This window comes from Nycticebus coucang, chromosome 4, assembly GCF_027406575.1.
Source record: "Nycticebus coucang isolate mNycCou1 chromosome 4, mNycCou1.pri, whole genome shotgun sequence".
NCBI lineage: Eukaryota > Metazoa > Chordata > Mammalia > Primates > Lorisidae > Nycticebus > Nycticebus coucang.
This window is the reverse complement of record NC_069783.1, coordinates 127,286,095-127,304,024: the sequence shown is the minus strand read 5'-3', so window position 1 is coordinate 127,304,024 and position 17,930 is coordinate 127,286,095. Positions and strand designations below refer to the sequence as shown.

At 47.1% G+C, this 17,930-nt stretch overlaps 1 protein-coding gene across 1 annotated transcript; it reads right to left on the bottom strand.

Annotated features, from left to right (window-relative positions):
* Window positions 1-4,622: 4,622 nt before the first annotated feature.
* Window positions 4,623-15,909, bottom strand: LOC128583886 (SEC14-like protein 3). Its single transcript, XM_053588531.1, has 12 exons — window positions 15,776-15,909; window positions 14,670-14,745; window positions 14,397-14,440; window positions 14,206-14,265; window positions 13,030-13,218; window positions 11,679-11,774; window positions 10,579-10,639; window positions 9,228-9,311; window positions 7,039-7,145; window positions 6,522-6,661; window positions 6,258-6,427; window positions 4,623-5,388 (listed from the first exon to the last, which is right to left on the bottom strand). The coding sequence occupies exons 1-12, from the start codon at window positions 15,827-15,829 to the stop codon at window positions 5,267-5,269; spliced, it is 1,203 nt and encodes a 400-aa protein (XP_053444506.1). The 5' UTR covers window positions 15,830-15,909; the 3' UTR covers window positions 4,623-5,266.
* Window positions 15,910-17,930: the final 2,021 nt, after the last annotated feature.

Genomic DNA, 17,930 nt, shown 5'->3' with positions numbered 1-17,930 from the left:
CAGGCTGGACTCAGGTGACTCCTCCCTCTATTGCTAATGTTTGATAAGACCAGCAGCTCCCTAGGCCAGAGTTTGAGCCTCTACTGGATGACAGAAGAGGGCCCATTTGATGTTAACTCTGCACATCCTCTTGCCAATAGGCCGCCTGGTTGTTACATATAACCATTATTAAAAATTAAATGTTATGAGACAAATGATACAAACTCAGATTTAAATAGAGTAGAACCTTTGTAAGTTGACCACCCAAGGGACTATAACAAACTGGTCATCATGTGGAGATGGTCAACATAAGGAACGAGGCCTCGTGTACTGATACGTACATGTGGTTCATGTCTCGTCTATGAAAATTAGGTCAACTTAAAGAGGTGGTCAGTGTAGGGAAGTAGTGAACTATGGGGGGATTCTACTGTATATTACATTAAAAACAAGGCTCAGGCATTGTGGCTCACACCTGTAATTCCAGCACTTTGGGAGGCCAAAGCAGGAGGAGCATTATGGCAACAAGTGAGACCCCTGTCTATAAAAACAAAAAAATGCTCAGGGTGGCACCGGTGGCTCAAGGAGTAGGGCACCGGCCCCATATACCAGGGGTGGCGTGTTCAAACCCGGCCCTGACCAAAACTGCAAAAAAGAAAATAATGCTCAAACCACATTACTTCCTAATTATTTTACTCCACTTAGCTATCATAAGTGCTCTTGAGGTTATTTAACTCTATTCTGTTTGGTGAGAAAAGCATATGGTAATGTGCTTTCAGGTTTGCTGTTCATTCCTTTCTAACCCTGTGGACTTGATGTAGTAGTTTGAAATAGGCCATGCTGAGAGCATTTGTACCACAGAAATTGATAAGGCAGGGTCTCCCTTCCTTCGAGAAGCATGAGGTTAAGCATTTACCAGAACATCACAACTCTGACTCTCCTGCTAACCCAGGATATAGGTAGATAGCATCACCACCATTTCCACATCTCCATTCTAAGGGTCAGAGAGGGCAAGTGACCTGGCAGAGTCCTCCCTGAATATAGGGTCACAAATAAAACTCAACCTCCTCTGAAATTCCCTGTCCTCAAACAGCCACTTGTCTGTGCCTCCTGCCTGTCTGGAGCTCTCCTTCAGATTTCTTTCTGCTTTTCTAGCTGCTATCCCAGCACTCAGAGCTTGGGTTCAGGCCCTTCTTTCTCCTCCATGACTGTACCCACTCACTCCTATAGCTCCTGTCCCTAAGGCTCTGCTACCACATCTCCCATCTGTCCCCTCTAGGCCTGTACGATGGTAGCAGCCTCTAGCTTGCTCCTTTCCAAACTTTCCTATCTGGCCAACCACTTCTTAAAATGTGCAGAACAGAGTCCAGGCTCCTTGCAATAGATCTCAGAGTCTGGATGGGTCTGGATGCCCCCAGTACCTCCACCAAACACATCCTTCTCACCTCCCCACCCCAAATCTTTGCTTTGGCCATTCTGTCCCTTTCACCTCATTGGATTTGGTGTTTCTCCCAGCTGAGCTTTCTGTTCCCTCTGGTTGGGACACTCCCTTCCATACCTTCTCTGTACCCCTTCCTGCAGGCCCACCAGCCCTACCCTGAATACAGCCCATCTCTCCCTCATTCGCTGCTAAAGCTGTCTTCTGACCCCTTTGGCCTAGCCTGGGAGCTCAGCTCCCCCCAGCTCACTACTGCCTCCTCTGCCATGACTGCCTGTGCAGAGCCCACATCTATCCTGGAGGAGGCAGCCCCCAGCTCTCCCCCCATCCACCGTGCACATTGTGTGTGGCTTTTGGTGGCATTGTAGAGACATGGAGGTAATGACAGAGACCCCTCCCACAACCTGAGGTGAAATATCCAAGTGCTGGGCACAGAATTAGGAATTGCTCCCTCCTAGGAAGCCTGGTTCTGCCTCTTCCCCAAACCCCAAGGGGTAGGGTTGCTGGACTTAGCAAATAAAATAACAGAATACTCAATTAAATTTGAATTTCAGATAAGCCACAAATAATATTTTAGAAATATGTCCTGAACATTGCATGGACTATGCAACAGGAGGTGGTGGATGCTGAGTGTAATGGGAAATCTCTATCTCCTGGCATGAGAAGTTGGGGTAAACCCCTGCTGGGACTGGAATTAGAGAGAGGAGGTATCTTTTCCCACCCTCAGGCTTTATGGCCCTTGTCCAGGAGCAAGCTGGGAGTTTGGTCTCTTGAATGACCATCTTCACACAATGCCCAGAACCACCACAAGGGGACAGCACATCCCAACATATACATGTCAACAGATTCAAACTGGTTATTGATACTATCTGTTGGTGAACTACACCTAATGTCTGCCAGGTCCTGTCCTAAGTGACACTGTCAGTGGGTGAACTACTCCTTGTGTCCACCAGGTCCTATCCTAAGTGCCCTGTGTGATGTAGCTCCTTTAATCTTTACAGCCTCACTGTGAGATGGGTACTGTTAGGTCCCTTTTGCCTGAAGCTGGAGTCACTGGCCTAAGCTCATGTCACCCCTCCAACTCCTGCCACTTTCCCCAGCCCCAGACTGCTTCTACACCTCTCGTCTTCCAGCCCATGACCCTCTATACCTGCAGTCCCCAAGACCCCCCATGGACCTCCATAGGTTGCATGTTAGGAAAAAGGTGCACAGCAAGTGAGTAAGGCAGGCCAGCCAGAGAAGCTTCATCTGTATTCACAGCTGCTCCCCATGGTTGGCATCAGTCTCTGAGTGCCTCTTCCTGTCAGATCAGCAGGGACATTAGATTCTCAACAAGAGCTCGAACCCTGCTGTTAACTGTGCATGTGCAGGATCTAGGTTGCATACTCCTTATGAGTATCTAACACCTGATGATCTTAGGTGGAAATGTAATGCACTTGAATTATCCCGAAACCATCTCCCCCATATCCCATCTGTGGAAAAATTATCTTCCATGAATCCAATCCCTGTTGCTGAAAAGGTTGGGGACCGCTGTTCCACACAGTGTGGGGCACAGCTGACTCATAGGCTGTGTGACCTTGGCCAAGTTACCTAGCCTCTTTGAGCCTTGGTTTCCTCACTGTACAATTCTCTGCAATAACCTGAAACTAAGAAATGGCTCACACAGTGCTCAATCATTATGTGGTTGCTGTGAGAGCTCCACAAATATTGGCCATTATTATTGTGTCAAAAACATCCACTTCAAGGGAAAATGATTGAATTGTTCTATCTGATGAGTAAACCAGATATAAGGTATGCCAATTACATGATTCAAGGATTCCACTTTAAAAAATTTATTCAAGGAAGTAATTGGACAGTTGTCCAGAGATGTGCATCTGAGGGTTATAGTTGTGGCCTTATTTGTATAAGCTAAAAGCCCGGGAAATCCTTACGTGCCCATTGCATAAAGGAACATTCTTCTGACATGATCATACTGGTGGTTGAATCTCTCCAAGTCCCTCCTCTGTCCTGACAACTTCCATGGCTCTTGACAGCTTTCAGGATCCAGTCTGAATACCTCAGCTTGGCATTTGGAGCCCCCAGCCCTCCACACACACATCCCTGCACCCATGTTCTTGCCTCCCCTGATTCCTTGCCATTCTCTTGCAAGTGCCCTGCATGTCCTGCCTCCATGCCAGGCATGCCCTCCCATCCCTATACCCCTCTTTCCTCAGTCTTCTCCAGCTCCAGTGGCACTTCCTCTGTAAACCATTCTCTATTCCTTCCCTTAAACAGAATTATCTTGCCCTATGATACCTCCTTTATGTGCTCATCCCTCACCTTGGACAGGAGTTAAGTGTGCCTGGCACACTGAGCATTGCATTATGTGATCTCCAGCCATGTGCAATAGGTAACACCATTATTAGCTTCCTACAGGTAATTATACCATGCAGTCATCCATAATCAGCATTAACTCTTTTTGGTCTTAGTAAATCCGATATGAGTGAAGAGGATTTTGAACCTTTTTCTAAAATCAGGAGGCACAGCAGACAGGTGAGGGAGGTGGTAGTGTAACAGATAGGGGAATGAGGATGTCAGGGAGGTGCATTTCACAGATGCCTGTGAGCAGTGGATAGAAAGATGGGCTTAGAAGCACAAGTTCTGCCCCACTCTGCTGTGAGTTTCATTGTGAGACAAGGTGCTTAAAAATGGTGATGGTTCTCTGTGGCCTCTGGGGCCCATTGCCTCCTCTACCCACAAACAGGGATTAGAGAAGGTGACACCCAGGCTATTTTTTCTGGATCTACAACAAACAAGTCATGCTTTCTCCTCTCCTTTGTAAAAGTGGAATCGTAGGAGGTGTCATTATAGGGCAATTAAGAGCAATGTCTTTGGAATAAAGAAAAAAAAAGACTCCTAAGTCCAGGATCTGCCACTTAAGCTATATGATGTTGAGTGAGTAGCTTCATCTCTTTGAACCTCAGTTTCTTTATCCACAAAGTAGCCATGATAAGTGGCCTTGGAGACAGTGTGAGAATGAATGAGCTAAGCTTATAAACTGCTTGGCATAGTTTCTGGTACATAAAGAGGACTCACCAAATGATAGCTGTGATTTTTCTTTTTATTATTATGACAGGAAGCCACTAGAGCTAAGATGTAAATTCCTTTATTTTCAAGAGATTCCTTTAGTTACTTAAAATATAAGCTGTGAGCTCCAAAGGAAGGGGGTGTAGGTGGAGGTGATAGATGGGGCAACCTGAGTGCTGCAAGTCAGACAAAGTCTGGTGCGGGCATCTCCTGTCAGAGGCATGTGGCCTTTCTGGAGGCTGGATGGACTGGATCTTCAGGACAGTCCATCCCAGCCATGCCTCAAGCCCCAGTCCAAGGTGCTCAAACCCACCCCACATTAGCTCCTCCTCCCACATGCCCATGCATCACTGCTCCCTCCCCTTTCAACTCTGTAAGTATGCACTCAGCATCAACTATATAAGGAGTGGAAGTAAAAAGGACTTAGATATATCTCCAACCCAAGTTGCTCACAGGTCACAGGGAAGGAATTCAAGCACATGCAAAAGCCTTACTGGAGATGAGGACAAAGGATGAGAGATTCATTTTCCTATTTCTTGAGTTTCAGTGGCATACACCTCTTGCCTTTACCCTTGCTTTTTTTTCTCTTCTGCAGCCTTGCTGCTCTCCAAGGCTGTGCCTCTAATGCCTTTCCACAGCAGCTGAGTCTTCCCCAGGGAAGCTCTTTATGTACTCACTAACATTACAGACACAGAAAGATTAAAGATCAATTTCAGAGGTGGGGAGGATAGGATATATAGAGAGAAAGCAGAGGGTCCTGGGGTCTCTAAGAATTGAGGGAGCCACCTAGACAGGGGTTAGCTCCTCCTCATATTTCTGCATCCCCTCATCTGGAAGCAGTACCTCCACTGTGAAGCTGACCTTCTTGGCGTGGACAAAGCTATAGGTGTTGTCAAAGCGCAGGACATCTGGGGGATAGATGGAAAGATGAGCAATTGGGATAGCTTCCCACTCTCTTTATCCCTGCCTGGCCACAGAAGATGACAGGCTTGTGTTCTCACTGGTTTTGTTTGACAAGCTGGGTCAAGTTCCCACCACACCTTTTCCTTTCTCCATGGGAATGCCACCTGCTACCCCTGAGCAGGGCCTGTAAACAAACTTTGCCCTCCTCTTGGCATGTGCCCAGGCCTTCAGTGACGCCACTGACAATGAGAACAATGCTGATTGCATTCCATTGTCTCCACACCTGGACACTCATTCACATGAAGGTGCTGCAAAGGGGATGGCTGGAACATTAGAGGCCTTCCAGGCCCCTCAGATGAAGTGGTGTCTTGGACTAGGCCTGCTGGACACCCTTTACTTCCTCACAACCACCCCAAGAGCCAGGGGTTGTAATCCCTAGTTCACAGGTGAGCAAACTGAGGGTCCTGAGGGTCCTTCCCAGATTTGTCAGACTTTTGCCAGGGTTATGTAGCTACCCCAAGGCTGAGCTGGGACTCTGGCACCACGCTCAGCCTGTGGGTCTGTGCAAGCTGATTGACATCTCAGAGCTCTAATTTCTTCACAAGGAAAGCCACACCAGCTTTATTATCCCTTGCCTGTGGCTTAAGTTGTGGCCCTTCAAACCCTCTGGGGCCTGTATGTCTCCGGCTCTTGGCACATAGAAGGTGCTCATAAGTGTGGACTGAGTGAGCAGCTGTGTGAATAAATGGTGCTAACATAGGCTGTGTGTGTGTCTCCGGAAGGGAGCATGTCATTGCCCTCTATTTCCTTCCCTAAACCATGGGACAGGTGGCTCCACTCTTTGGGAGCTAGGGCTTAGGCAGGGCAGACTTACAGACACCAGCTTCTGAGCAGGTGAGACTCCCATCCTCAGGCACCATGTGGGCATTGCAGCGCTGGCTGGGCAGCACCTCTGTCATTTCCCCAGCCCTCTGCCGCTCCCCCATCTTGGTCTTCAGGAAAACTCCAAAGCCAATGTCCCCACCATCTGATGCAAACTGCCATCTGCAAAGGAGAGAGAAGACAGGTTGGTTCTCAGCTAGATAGGTTCCCAAGGGGTTAGGGCCCAGCCAAGGGTGGGACAGTGGCCTGTCCCTACCTGAGGACACAGCCTGGAAACAGGATCTCGTACTCTACTTGGTGGGAGGAGCCACGGTTGATCTGCACTGAGTTTTCGTACTGTGTCTTCACCTGGTCCCGCACATACATGGACTTGGGGATCTCCCCACCATAGTTGATCTGCGGACATTGGATAGGACAGGATTGCTCCTCTCTCATGGTCATTGTCTGTCTTCCTCCTGCCTGGGACACTTTCACTGTCTCCCGGAAGTATCCTGCTCATCTTGTCCCAGTCCCACATCTTCTCAAGCCTTTTTTGACCATCCACACTGGGTCAGGACTTCCTCTGGGAGCTCCCCTCCATGCACACCCCCCTGGGGCAACACTCATTCATTTCTTGTTTGCCTTTACAGTTGCTGTGACCTCAGTAAGGGCAGGGCTGGACTGTCTAGCTCAGCACCTAGATCTCTCAGGTCTCTACAAAATGAGTACTCTGAATGAGTATCTAGGAGGGGAACCCAGCTAACCTCCCCTGTCCTGGGGAGGGCTTTTCATACCTTGCTTAAACATTTGGGGTTCCCATCTGGGTCAGTCAGGGTCCCCCCAAACTGGGCAGGCAGTTCCTCAGGGCTGATGAGTTTCAGCAAACCTTCCTTCCAGTTATCTGGGAGTAGGGGAATTAAAGGGTGGTTGTCAAGCCTGAAGGGGACCAATCATCCCACCAGGGTGACCTGAACTTGGGAAGAAGACCAGCCTCCCAAGCCTCAAGCTGTAGGAAGTGTCTTTCTCAGTATCATGTTGCTGTGGAAATACATTTCCCTTTGGTGGATGGATTGCTCAATCTTTCCTACTTATAAGTAGTAAAGCTAAGAGTTGTCTAATTGTCTCAAGATGTCTTTAAAGCACAGTGAGGTTAAGGACTTTGTTGGTGTCATTAAGTAAGGGCACATCCAAGTCAGACCACTTGGTGGATGGACAACTCTGGGCCTTTGGAGGGACTTTTCCCCTTTCTCCAGCTTAAATCACCATGACCATAAAGCCCGTTAGTGTTCTTCATGTCCTTACACATGGCTTTAAGGGTTCTGTGTTCTGGCTGTCACCATTGCCCCAGCCCTATGGCTAATATAGGCTATATGGCCTAGATTACATGGCCATGGGAGATTCCTTCTCTCCAGTGAGATAAAGGTGAAGACCACAATGCCCAGCACACCAGGACCAACTGTGCAGAACATCGTGGGGCACCCAGGGGGCAGAGGCCTTGGACTTGGGGTATGGACTATAGCAGTTACTAACACTGCTCCAGGATTTGGCTGGTTTAGAAGGCATGTGCCTGTGCCCCTCAAACTAGGCTAACTCACAATCCACCAAGCTCCCCATCCCAATGGAACTATGCAGCACCAGGGGCTGCAGAGATGGGGAATCTGTTGTCTTCTGATTTCAAGATGGTTCATTTTTAAGCACGAAAGGAGGCAAGAAAATCTGAGGTCCCCTTCAGATTTTTCTGCTGCATCCCTTTTAATCAATAGAACGATTTGTTCTGTAAAATTTGGATTTAGTCAAAAGGCTGCACTTAAGGACCTAGAAGGCCACCTGTGGCTTAAGGCTACAGGTTGGTATTAGGAAGGGAGAGAAAGTAAAGACTTATAAAACATCACCTCACTGCCCTTGCCCTGGATCCTCAGCTCTCCTGATACTGTGATCTGATTAACCTGGTTGGGGGTTTTCCTCAAAACCTAGAGTCATTGGTTTGGGGTTAAGAACTAGTTCCCTTCTATCTTTCTTTCACTCTGTCATTTTAAAATGCAACTGTTTTTCCTACTTATAAAATTAATACATGTCATTATACAAAGTTTAGAAAATATAGAAAAATACAAAGAATAAAAGAAGAAAACGCAAGATTTGTCACCATCAAAAATTAATATTTTGTTGTATTTCTTTCCTTTTTTTTTTTTTTTGTGAGGCAGTGTCTCACTCTGTCACCCTCAGTAGAGTGCCATGGCGTCACAGCTCACACCAACCTCAAACTGTTGGGCTTAAATGATTCTCCTGCCTCAGCTTCCCAAGTAGCTGGGACTATAGGCTCCCACCACAATGCCTGGATATTTTTTGGTTGTAGTTGTCATTGTTGTTTGGCAGGCCTGGGCTGGGGTCGAACCTGCCAGCCCCAGTGTATGTGGCTGGCATCCTAGCCACTGAGTGACAGGTACCGAGCCTATATTTGTTTTTATAAAAATATGATTATACTGTTCACAGCACTTTGTAATCTACTTTTTTGTTTTACTTAGTGACGTTTTTCCATGACATTAATATTCACTGACAGCATTACTTTTTTATGGCTGCCCATAATTTATCAAATGGATGCACCATTATTTACTTATCCAGTCCCTTCTTATTGGACTTCCCTTCTCTGATTCATGGTTATTCTTCCTGTTCTTCTTCTTTATTCTCTCCAGCCTTGGTTAGAAGCACTGAGGTTGTAAGTGTTGAAAGGAAACTGAGATCCATAGACCAGAGGTTGGCAAGTGAGCAAACTGAAACTGATAAGAAGGTAGGTGTGGAGTCCATATTCACCAAAGGGATATGGCAGGGGACAAGGCATAGGTAACTCAATAAGGTAAAAACCACCTCACTTTTGGAAAGAAGCCCCTGACTTTAGATGATATGTAGAGTTTTGGAATGGGTGATGGGCACCAAATCTCACACCGAATGTCATATAGGGATTTAAGGTAGAACTATTAATACTTACTTCCCAACACTACTATTTTTCTGCGAGTGTCCTCACTCAGGAATGGTTTCATGAGGTTGTAACCCACAGGGAACAGTTTGGTGGCTGGAGAGACACAAGTAAGAATAATGAGAAGAAGAGAATTTCACTGGGCCACTCCCCATAATGGTTCCAGCCAGTGATCCAAAGGAGTCATGAATAATCCTGGCCAGTTTCCAATGTTCTGCACCCAAGAAGCTATCAACCAACAAGTCAACCAGCCAAAAGATAGTCAACTAACCAATCATGTGATCAATCATCCTATTGATAAGTCACCCACACAACAAACCAGCCATCCAGTCAAACTTCTAATCAGCCACCCTTTCAGTCAATCAATAACCAGCCAATCTACCAAACAGCCAACCAACTATTCAACAAACCAGTTAACCTGTCAACAAATAATCAACAAATTAAATTTACCTTCTAGCCAGCCAACCTATTGAATCACCTAACAAACCAGCCAAACAGCAAACCAATCATCCATCTGAACAGCCAGACAACCACTCAACTAATAGTGCCTTCTAGCCAGTCAAACATTCAAATAACCCTCTAGCTAACCACCCAAGATATAGCCAAACAACAAACCAGCTAGGCAACTAACCAACCTGCCTGCTAGCACCCAATCAGTCAACAAAGCTAACAACCAGTCAGCCAATTCTTCAGCCAACCACCAGTCAGTCAACTAGCCAAGAAAATAACAGGCCAGTCAACTGGACAACCAACCAAGCCACTAATTGACCAACCAACCAGCCAACCATAAAACATACTTCCATCCTTCCATCTACCCTCCACCCACCCAAACAACCACCACCCAAATATCAATTGAGCATCTACCATGCATGGCCCCCAGGTCTGTGAGGGATATAACAGAAGTGAAGAATCAGAGTCCCCACCTTCAAGGAGCACACAACTTGGCCAGAAAAACAAGATGAACATATATATAGGACAACTAGAAGTCCCCCAGAACACAGCTAAAAGGAAGGGAAATATTGGGCTTCACTAGCTTCCATTGCCAGCAGCAGTCAGAGGAGGGAGAGATCATCATGGCAGGAGAAATGAGGGGGGAATTCCTGGAAGAGGTGTGGTGGGAGCTGCCTCCTCTTGCAATGAGGTCAACTGTTACCATTGCAGTTACCATTTATTAATAACTTACAATGTGCCAGGCACTGCAATTGATTTGAATGCAGCCAAGCAACCAATCTGTCTCACCTGTCTCATAACCTTGGGACATAGCCAACCTGTCTCATAACCTTGGGACAAAGGCACTATTATCAAACTTAGAGTACAGATGAGGAAACCGAGGTACAGGTAAGTGAGGTCACTTGCCACACACCTTTCACAATAAGCATAAACTTCAGAGTCTCTGGGTAGTTCTCTTCAAGGAGGCCAAAGAACTGTGAAAGACAGACCCCATCAGAGCACACACTTCATCTTTTCCTACCTGTATCTCTTTTGCAATCTCCTGTCTGGAAGCTAGAGGCTGTGGAGGGCTTGCCTTCTTGCCATCGCTTCCCCCTTTTTCCATCCCACCATCTCACCTCTAACTGTTATAACCACATCCTAATAATAAATGCATAGTAATCATTTTTAGAGTAAATGTCATAGTAATGATAGTGTAATAATAATGGCTACTATTTATTTAATATTAACTACTATTTGCCAAGTATTAAATGTTAACATTTGCCAAGCACATGTGTATATGCTTTACATAACAATTCACTGAAGTATCCACCAAATAACTATTCACTATTTTGTAGGTAAGGAAACTTAAGTGTGGAGAGGTGAACTGACTTGCCTAAGTCACAGACAAGGGGTGACAGGCCTGGGAAGGGTTTGAAAGAAGGTGGCCCCTATGGTCTCCTAAGGTTTGCTCTGTGGGATCTTCTAGGAAACATATTAAGGCCCTTTGGGTCTTGAGTCCTAGCAATAAAGCCCAAGGAATTTTTTTAATAAATCTTATTTTTTATTGTTATTATTAAATCTTAGCTGTGTACATTAATGCAATCATGGGGCAACATACACTGGTTTTATAGACCATTTGACACATTTTCATCACACTGGTTAACATAGCCTTCCTGGCATTTTCTTAGTTATTGTGTTAAGACATTTACATTCTACATTTACTAAGTTTCACATATACCCTTGTAAGATGCACCACAGGTGTAATCCCACCAATCACCCTCCCTCCACCTACCTCCCCCCTCCCTCCCCTCCCTTTCCCCCTTCCCCCTATTCTTAGGTTATAACTGGGTTATAGCTTTCAAGTGAAAGCCATAAATTAGTTTCATAGTAGGGCTGAGTACATTGGATACTTATTCTTCCATTCTTGAGATACTTTACTAAGAAGAATATGTTCCAGGTGAGTGGCAACATCATAGCCAGCCAACCTGGTCATCAAAGCAAGTGGCAGGTGCCCGTGGCCCTTCTCCTCACCTCCTGGTACACTTCCACCAGAGGTTTCCAAAAGTGTTTCAGCCCTAGGCCCTCACAGTCAAATATCATCACGATGGTCTCAATCTTCTTCCCCAGCTGCAACATGAGAGCAAGGAGTGTTTCCAGAGTTCAGTGTACAGGCTTGAGAGAAGGTGAATCAAGTACATGACTCTTCAGGGCTCCTTCCGGCACCCCCCCCCTCAATCTGTCCTCAGAGGAGCAAGTGAACAAAACAATGAATGCATTTCTCCACCCATCCACCTATTCACTCACTCACCTAACCATCATCCATCCATCCAACCATCCAACATTGATCCATCTATTCATCCATCATCCACCCATCTACCCCTTTATAAATCAATCCGTTGGGTGAATTGATGTAATCCATTTATATTACCATTCATTCATCCATTCATCATTCCATTTGTCCAACTGATATTTATTAAGAATTTATTTATTTATTTGTTTACTTTTTTAGAGACAGATTTTCACTTTGTTGGCCAGGATAGAATGCAGTGGCACAATCATTCCTCACTATAATCTTTAATTCCTGGGCTTAAGTGATCCTCTTCCTTCAATCTCCTGAGTAGCTCGGACTACAAACACATGCCACCATGTCCAGCTAATTTAAAAAAATATTCTGTAGAGATGGGGTCTTGCGATGTTGTCCAGGCTTGCCTCAAACTCATGGCCTCAAGCAACCCTCCTGCCTCTGCCTTCCAAAGTACTGGGATTACAAGCATTAGCCACCAGTAATGCCTGGCCTATGAAGCATTTCTTTTGTGCCAAATACTGAAATTATCTTGGGTAATGCTCAGTAATGCACAGTTCTTGTCCTTAAGGAGTTCACAGTCTGGACTGAGAGATGCCAACCAACCAGGGTATCCCAGTCCTGTGATAAGTGTTGCAATGAGTCAGCACTGGGGCTGTGGGAGCACAGAAGAGGGTAATTAGCCTGGACAGGAGTCTCAGAGAAGGTGACATACAAGTTTCAAACCTACAGTATACACAGGATGAGCCAGAGGAAATTGTGTGTGGTAGGTGTGTGTGTGCTGGGGCATAGGCAAAGACTCAGAGGGAACAGTATTAGCTGCCTGTGTGATAAGCCATACACTTGTGTTATCTCATTTAATCTTTGCAACCACTATTTATTATTATCCCAGTTTTATAGGTGAAGAAATAGGCTCAGAAAGGGTGAGGTAAATTTTCAAGGCCATAGAGATGGTGTTTGACTCAAGAGCTCCCCCACTATGGTAGTAGAGAACACAGGTGTGTTCCTGGGAATGCCACTGTCCCCCACCCCCAAAGACACCTGCCCCCAGCCACCCTCCCCACATGGCCTGGGCCTCACCCGCTCTGTCTGCAGGTCACACTCATGCAGGATGCGCTCACAGTCCCTCATCTTGGTCTTGAGCAGGTCCTGCTTGGTGACGGAGAAAAGCAGCCCCTTGGGGTCTAGTGGCCCAATGATGTCATACCACACAGGGCACCCATCACGGTCATAGCCACACAGGCCCCCAGGCATGTATTTTTGGATCACCTGGGCAAGGAAAGATATACAGAACTTGGAATCATTTCATCTCCCTGGAAACCCCCAGATCAGATCCCTCCCCTGGTGAACAGTGCTGTTGTCCTAAATGAGAAAAGTTAAGTCCCTGCAGGGGAGGCCCTTGCTCATGATGGGCAAAACCAGGTCTCAGCCAGGCCTGGTTCAAGGCCTCTGGACTCCGTAATTCTTCCCCCATTGCTTCCCACATTCACTTCTGTGGATAGGAGCTGGGTTTAGTGATGGAGATCAGAGATTCTCAAGGTCAACAAATCTAGTTCAAATACAGACACTGACGCATTCCTGCTGTGTGTCCTTGTGAAAGTGACATCACCTTTTTAAGCCCCTTTCTACTGCCTCTTCTGTGAAATGATTTGGATAATCCCCCTGTCTTGGGTCTGTAAGGAAAAGACTCTGAGATCATGTTGGCAGAGCACAGTGCCTGGTCCAGAACACATGCCCCAGAAATGAAGCTGTGACCATTGCTCTACTAAGACACCATGGTTGCACTATTCTTCTCAGCACCTTGGTGGGCTAAGTTTCTTTCCCACCCAGATAGGATGCTCTGAGCAGAGGCCTAGGGAAGGGGCACAGAGGTACCTGCTAACCACTGTGGCTAAGAGACCAGGTTTAGGGCACCAGACAGGTATGAGCTCAAATCCCAGCCCTATCTTGGGCTGTGGGACTTGGGCAAGTTGCCTAACCTTTTCTGGGCCTCAGTGTTCCTATCTTTAAAGTGGGAACAATAGGACATACCTCATGGGGTTGTGATGTTTAAATGAGTTCATGCTACTTAAAGTCTCACCCAGGTCTAAACCTTGTAAGCCCTCAGGAAATATTCGTTGTCATTATAGGAGAGGTGCCTGCAAACCCAGGAGGTTCCACAGGCCTTGCTGCTCTTCACCCAGGGTCCCAGTGGCCCAGAGGCTGCTTAGGTGGCATGTCTATGAAGTATGGAGGGTCTAGGAGGTGTTGGCTCACCTCTGGGGGTTGCCAATCAAGGATGTGGTCAATGTCCATGATCTTCCGGAACTCCATGTACTGAAACGGTAATGAGTGGTAAGACCCCACTGAGCTCCCAGTACCTTGATAAAGGGGAGGGAGGGAAGGGCTTGAAGCTTGATTTCCCCCATGAAACCCCTCCTGGAATCTCCAGGGTGGATGTTTCTCACCTTGCGGAGCATGGCCTCCGATTTCTGCAGATCAAAATTCCGAGCTGTAGGAAGATGGAAGGAAGGCATGAGGTAGGAAAGAGGTTGCCTTGTCTGTTTCCGGCCAATGGAAGCTATGGAAGACACTGGCTGCCTGGGTAGCACCTTGCTTCCCTTCCCTCTTCCCTCAGTAGACCTGAAGCAGATCCTGAGATCCATGGATCATTCTTAGGCAGCTGGACCAGGCCCTTCTTCCTATCCCCAGATCCCAACCTTCCTTGTCTCTGCCCTCACCTCGGAGCCAACGCAGAAGGAAGTAATCATCAGGGTTGGGCAGGGCAGGCAGCACATCATGGACATTTTCTTGGAACTGGGAAGAGAGACATTGGCTATAGTGGCCCTCTCACATTAAGCCTTGGCCTCCAGACTCAGATTGCCTGCATCACCTCTCTTTCCATCCCACATGCAGTATGGTTCATGCTGATGTAAGGATAGTTTAATGGTTGAATAAGTGGGTGAGTGGAAGGAGGATATATGGGTGAGTAAATGGAAAGAAAGAATAGATGGTTGAATGAAGGGGTGGGTAAATGGTTAAAAAGAAGGAGAAATCAATGAGTGGATGAATGGTTGGATGGATGGATGGATGGATGGATGGTTGGACTGATGGATAGACGGATGGTTGGATGGACGAATGGACCAAGAGTAGGAGGATGAATAAGTCAGTAAATGGAAAGAAGAGATGGGTGGGTGAATGAAGTAGAGATGGATAGACAGATGGGTGGGTGGGAAGATGAATGGGTGTATGGAAAGAAGGATAAATGGTTGGATGGATGAGTAAGTGGATTGGAGTTTGGGTGTATCTTAGTCCCCTCCACTAAAACTTCTGCCTATTGCCATCCCATCTTCTACAAAAACATGGTTAGTAATTGTGTGTCCTCTCCCCCCTTAACTGTGGGAATGACAACACATTGCTCTGTCTCCTGGGCTCTTACAGGCTCTTACAGACTAGACCTCTTTCAGGATCCTAGGGAGGGAGGAAGAACAGCTAGAGGGCAGACCAGCAGCATCCTTTAGCTCCCACCTAAGGGGCATAGGAGGGAGGAATGAGGGTGCCTAGCTGCCAGATGGAGCTCTCTGGGTCTGGCCCCTGGATTGGAAGAAGTTAGGCTTGATCCTGGGTAGGCATCACTCACAATATTGCCAGAAAATGGTGCTGTTCACTGTACCCCTACCCCTGACTGATGTCACTGGGCACTGTGAGACTTGACACTTGTAAAGGTCACAGCAAAGAGACAATGTCAAGAACATGATGAATCAACAGAAAGGGATAACTTTCTAGCCACCCCTTCCCACCTCCTTCAGCCCTTTTCCCCTGAAGACCCAAAGGGAGGGGCTCTCACCTTGGCCAGGGTCTCTGCCTGTTTGGGGCTCAGGTCTCCAACTCGGCCACTCATGGTGCTGGCTGAGCCTTGAGGAGTGGTGACCACTATGGGCAGAGGTCGAGCCCTAGTTTGTCAGCCCTGGCCCAGCTGGGGATTTCACCTCCACTCCTGGGTGTGGCTCTATGTACCTCCTCCTTGGCTAACTGTTTAGATTGCATATTACATAACTGGGATTAAGGGAGATCTTGTGCTTGGCTCTGGTATAGGTCTAGGGGGAAGGATGGGCATGGTAGGGTATGCCAGAAGTCCTCTGCCAGGAGAAAGCACCTGGGAGGGAAGGAGGCTGGCTCCTTGTGGCTTGGGCCCAGGGTGAATGTCTGGAGAACCCCCTGAGCACTCCCAGGCCTCTAGTAATAACTGCTTTGGCAGAGCAAATACCACTTCTTGTGGACACCTTTCTAGCTGAGCCTTGCCTTCCCCTTCTCACTAGTGAAGAGAGCCCCCAAATAGGGCAGGATTCTGAAGCTAGGTCAATCTAGTAAACAGTTACTTCACTTCTCTGGGGGTGGGAAGCTCACATTCTTATTTCATGACAAATAGCCACAGTCAAGAAGAAGATAGGCTGGGGCAGAAAATGGAACTCAAAAGGTGTCGTTGGTGCAGGTTTGTGTTTTCCTGATGTCTTTCCAATCCTATCCTGAGGAGCTGGCCCTGAGAACCCTGACATGGGAAAAAACTAAGGGGCCCCGCATATGGCTATTCTTTCATCCCATCTCTGGGGTCATGAGGGTGATGATGGGGCTTTGTTCATGGCCCCTTGTCCTCTGAACCTCCTCTGAACCTCTGAACCAACGGTCTTCACAGCACCCCTAGAGAGAGGTGGGGGGAAGATTGATGGCGTTGAGTGGTGGTGATGTTTCTTGGGACTTTACACACCTGAGCAATGAGGCACATACAGCTGGAAGGACCTAGTAGTTCATTGCAAGGTGATGAGGAAAGCCCAGAAGGTTTCTCTGTCCTTTGATTTCTGTCAGGCCACCTGACATTCCACTATTTGATGTGCCAATGAGGCCCAGCTATGCTCTCCACTCCCCTATAAAACCTTTCAAGATGGCATCTCTGAGTAACACTCACCTCATTTATAAAATGGGGCTATCAACATTTGCTCTGCTCTTCTGCATGGTTGGAGGGAAGATCTAATGGGACATGGAGGCTTTTGAGGGTGGTGCATATCTAAGGGATTATTCTCCTTCAGCTCTTAGAAGCTCCAGGAAGGGAGAGACCACATCAATGATGGTCTATAAAGAAACCATCAGCTTGAGACTGCATCATGGCCATGTGGTCACATTTTGCCCTTCTTGAGGGGGTCTTCAAGGGCTCACCTTGTTCCCCACAACAAGGCTTTCCATGCTATTCTACCTAGGACTTTTCCAGATCCCCTGCCCCTAGTGCATCCTAGGTCCTCACCCCTGGGCTATCGTAGGTCTCTATTCTGGTCAATTTAGGTAAGCTGATGTCATCTTCTTGCCTGATATCTTCCTTGCTCTGGGGTCCTGCTATAGCTTGATCCAGAAGGAGGAGGGGCCACCTTTGGCCATTTTGTTCTAACTGGAGCACCTGGTGCATGTATTCAGGAGCAGTTAAGTAACTCTACACATCAGCCCTGCCCCACTTCACATTCCAGCCTCAATTTATGGAAAGCCCCAGCTGCTGTCCACACCCACTTCCTGCCAGGCTGGTGGTTACAGAGATCAGATTCCTCCACTGCCCTCTCATTAGGTCCTAATCCCACCTGTTTCTCACCAGTCTCTCTTCTCACTCTAACCCCTTCAATGTGAGTTGCTCCAGTTACTTCTGGGGTCATCGGAGACTGAGCAAGGAGGGCCAGAAGGAGGGGGTGGGGGTCCTCCAGGAGTGATGAGCCTTCATACATATCCCGAAGCCACAGATGTACAGAGCATTTTACTGTGTGCTCCTCTTCTCATTGTCTGCAGTGACAATAGGCATTTTGTGTATCCAGGCTGTCCTGTTAGAAATGTGTGCATATTTGGTAGCCAGTGGCCCATGTGAAACATGGTTAGTGTGACTAAGGAACTGAAGTTCATATTGATTAATTTTACTTTAAATTGTCCCATGTGGCTTATGGCAACCATATTGGACAACAGAGGTTGAC

What these genes read in the sequence shown, in the direction of transcription:
- LOC128583886 (XM_053588531.1), bottom strand. Translation starts at nt 15,829, where the DNA reads ATGAGTGGCCGAGTTGGAGACCTGAGCCCCAAACAGGCAGAGACCCTG. An exon ending in AAAAATAGTAGTGTTGGGAA is followed by an intron (nt 7,146 to 9,227) that starts GTAAGTATTAAT and finishes CCCTACTCCCAG; the next exon opens with ATAACTGGAAGGAAGGTTTG. An exon ending in TTTCCAGGCTGTGTCCTCAG is followed by an intron (nt 6,428 to 6,521) that starts GTAGGGACAGGC and finishes TCTCCTTTGCAG; the next exon opens with ATGGCAGTTTGCATCAGATG.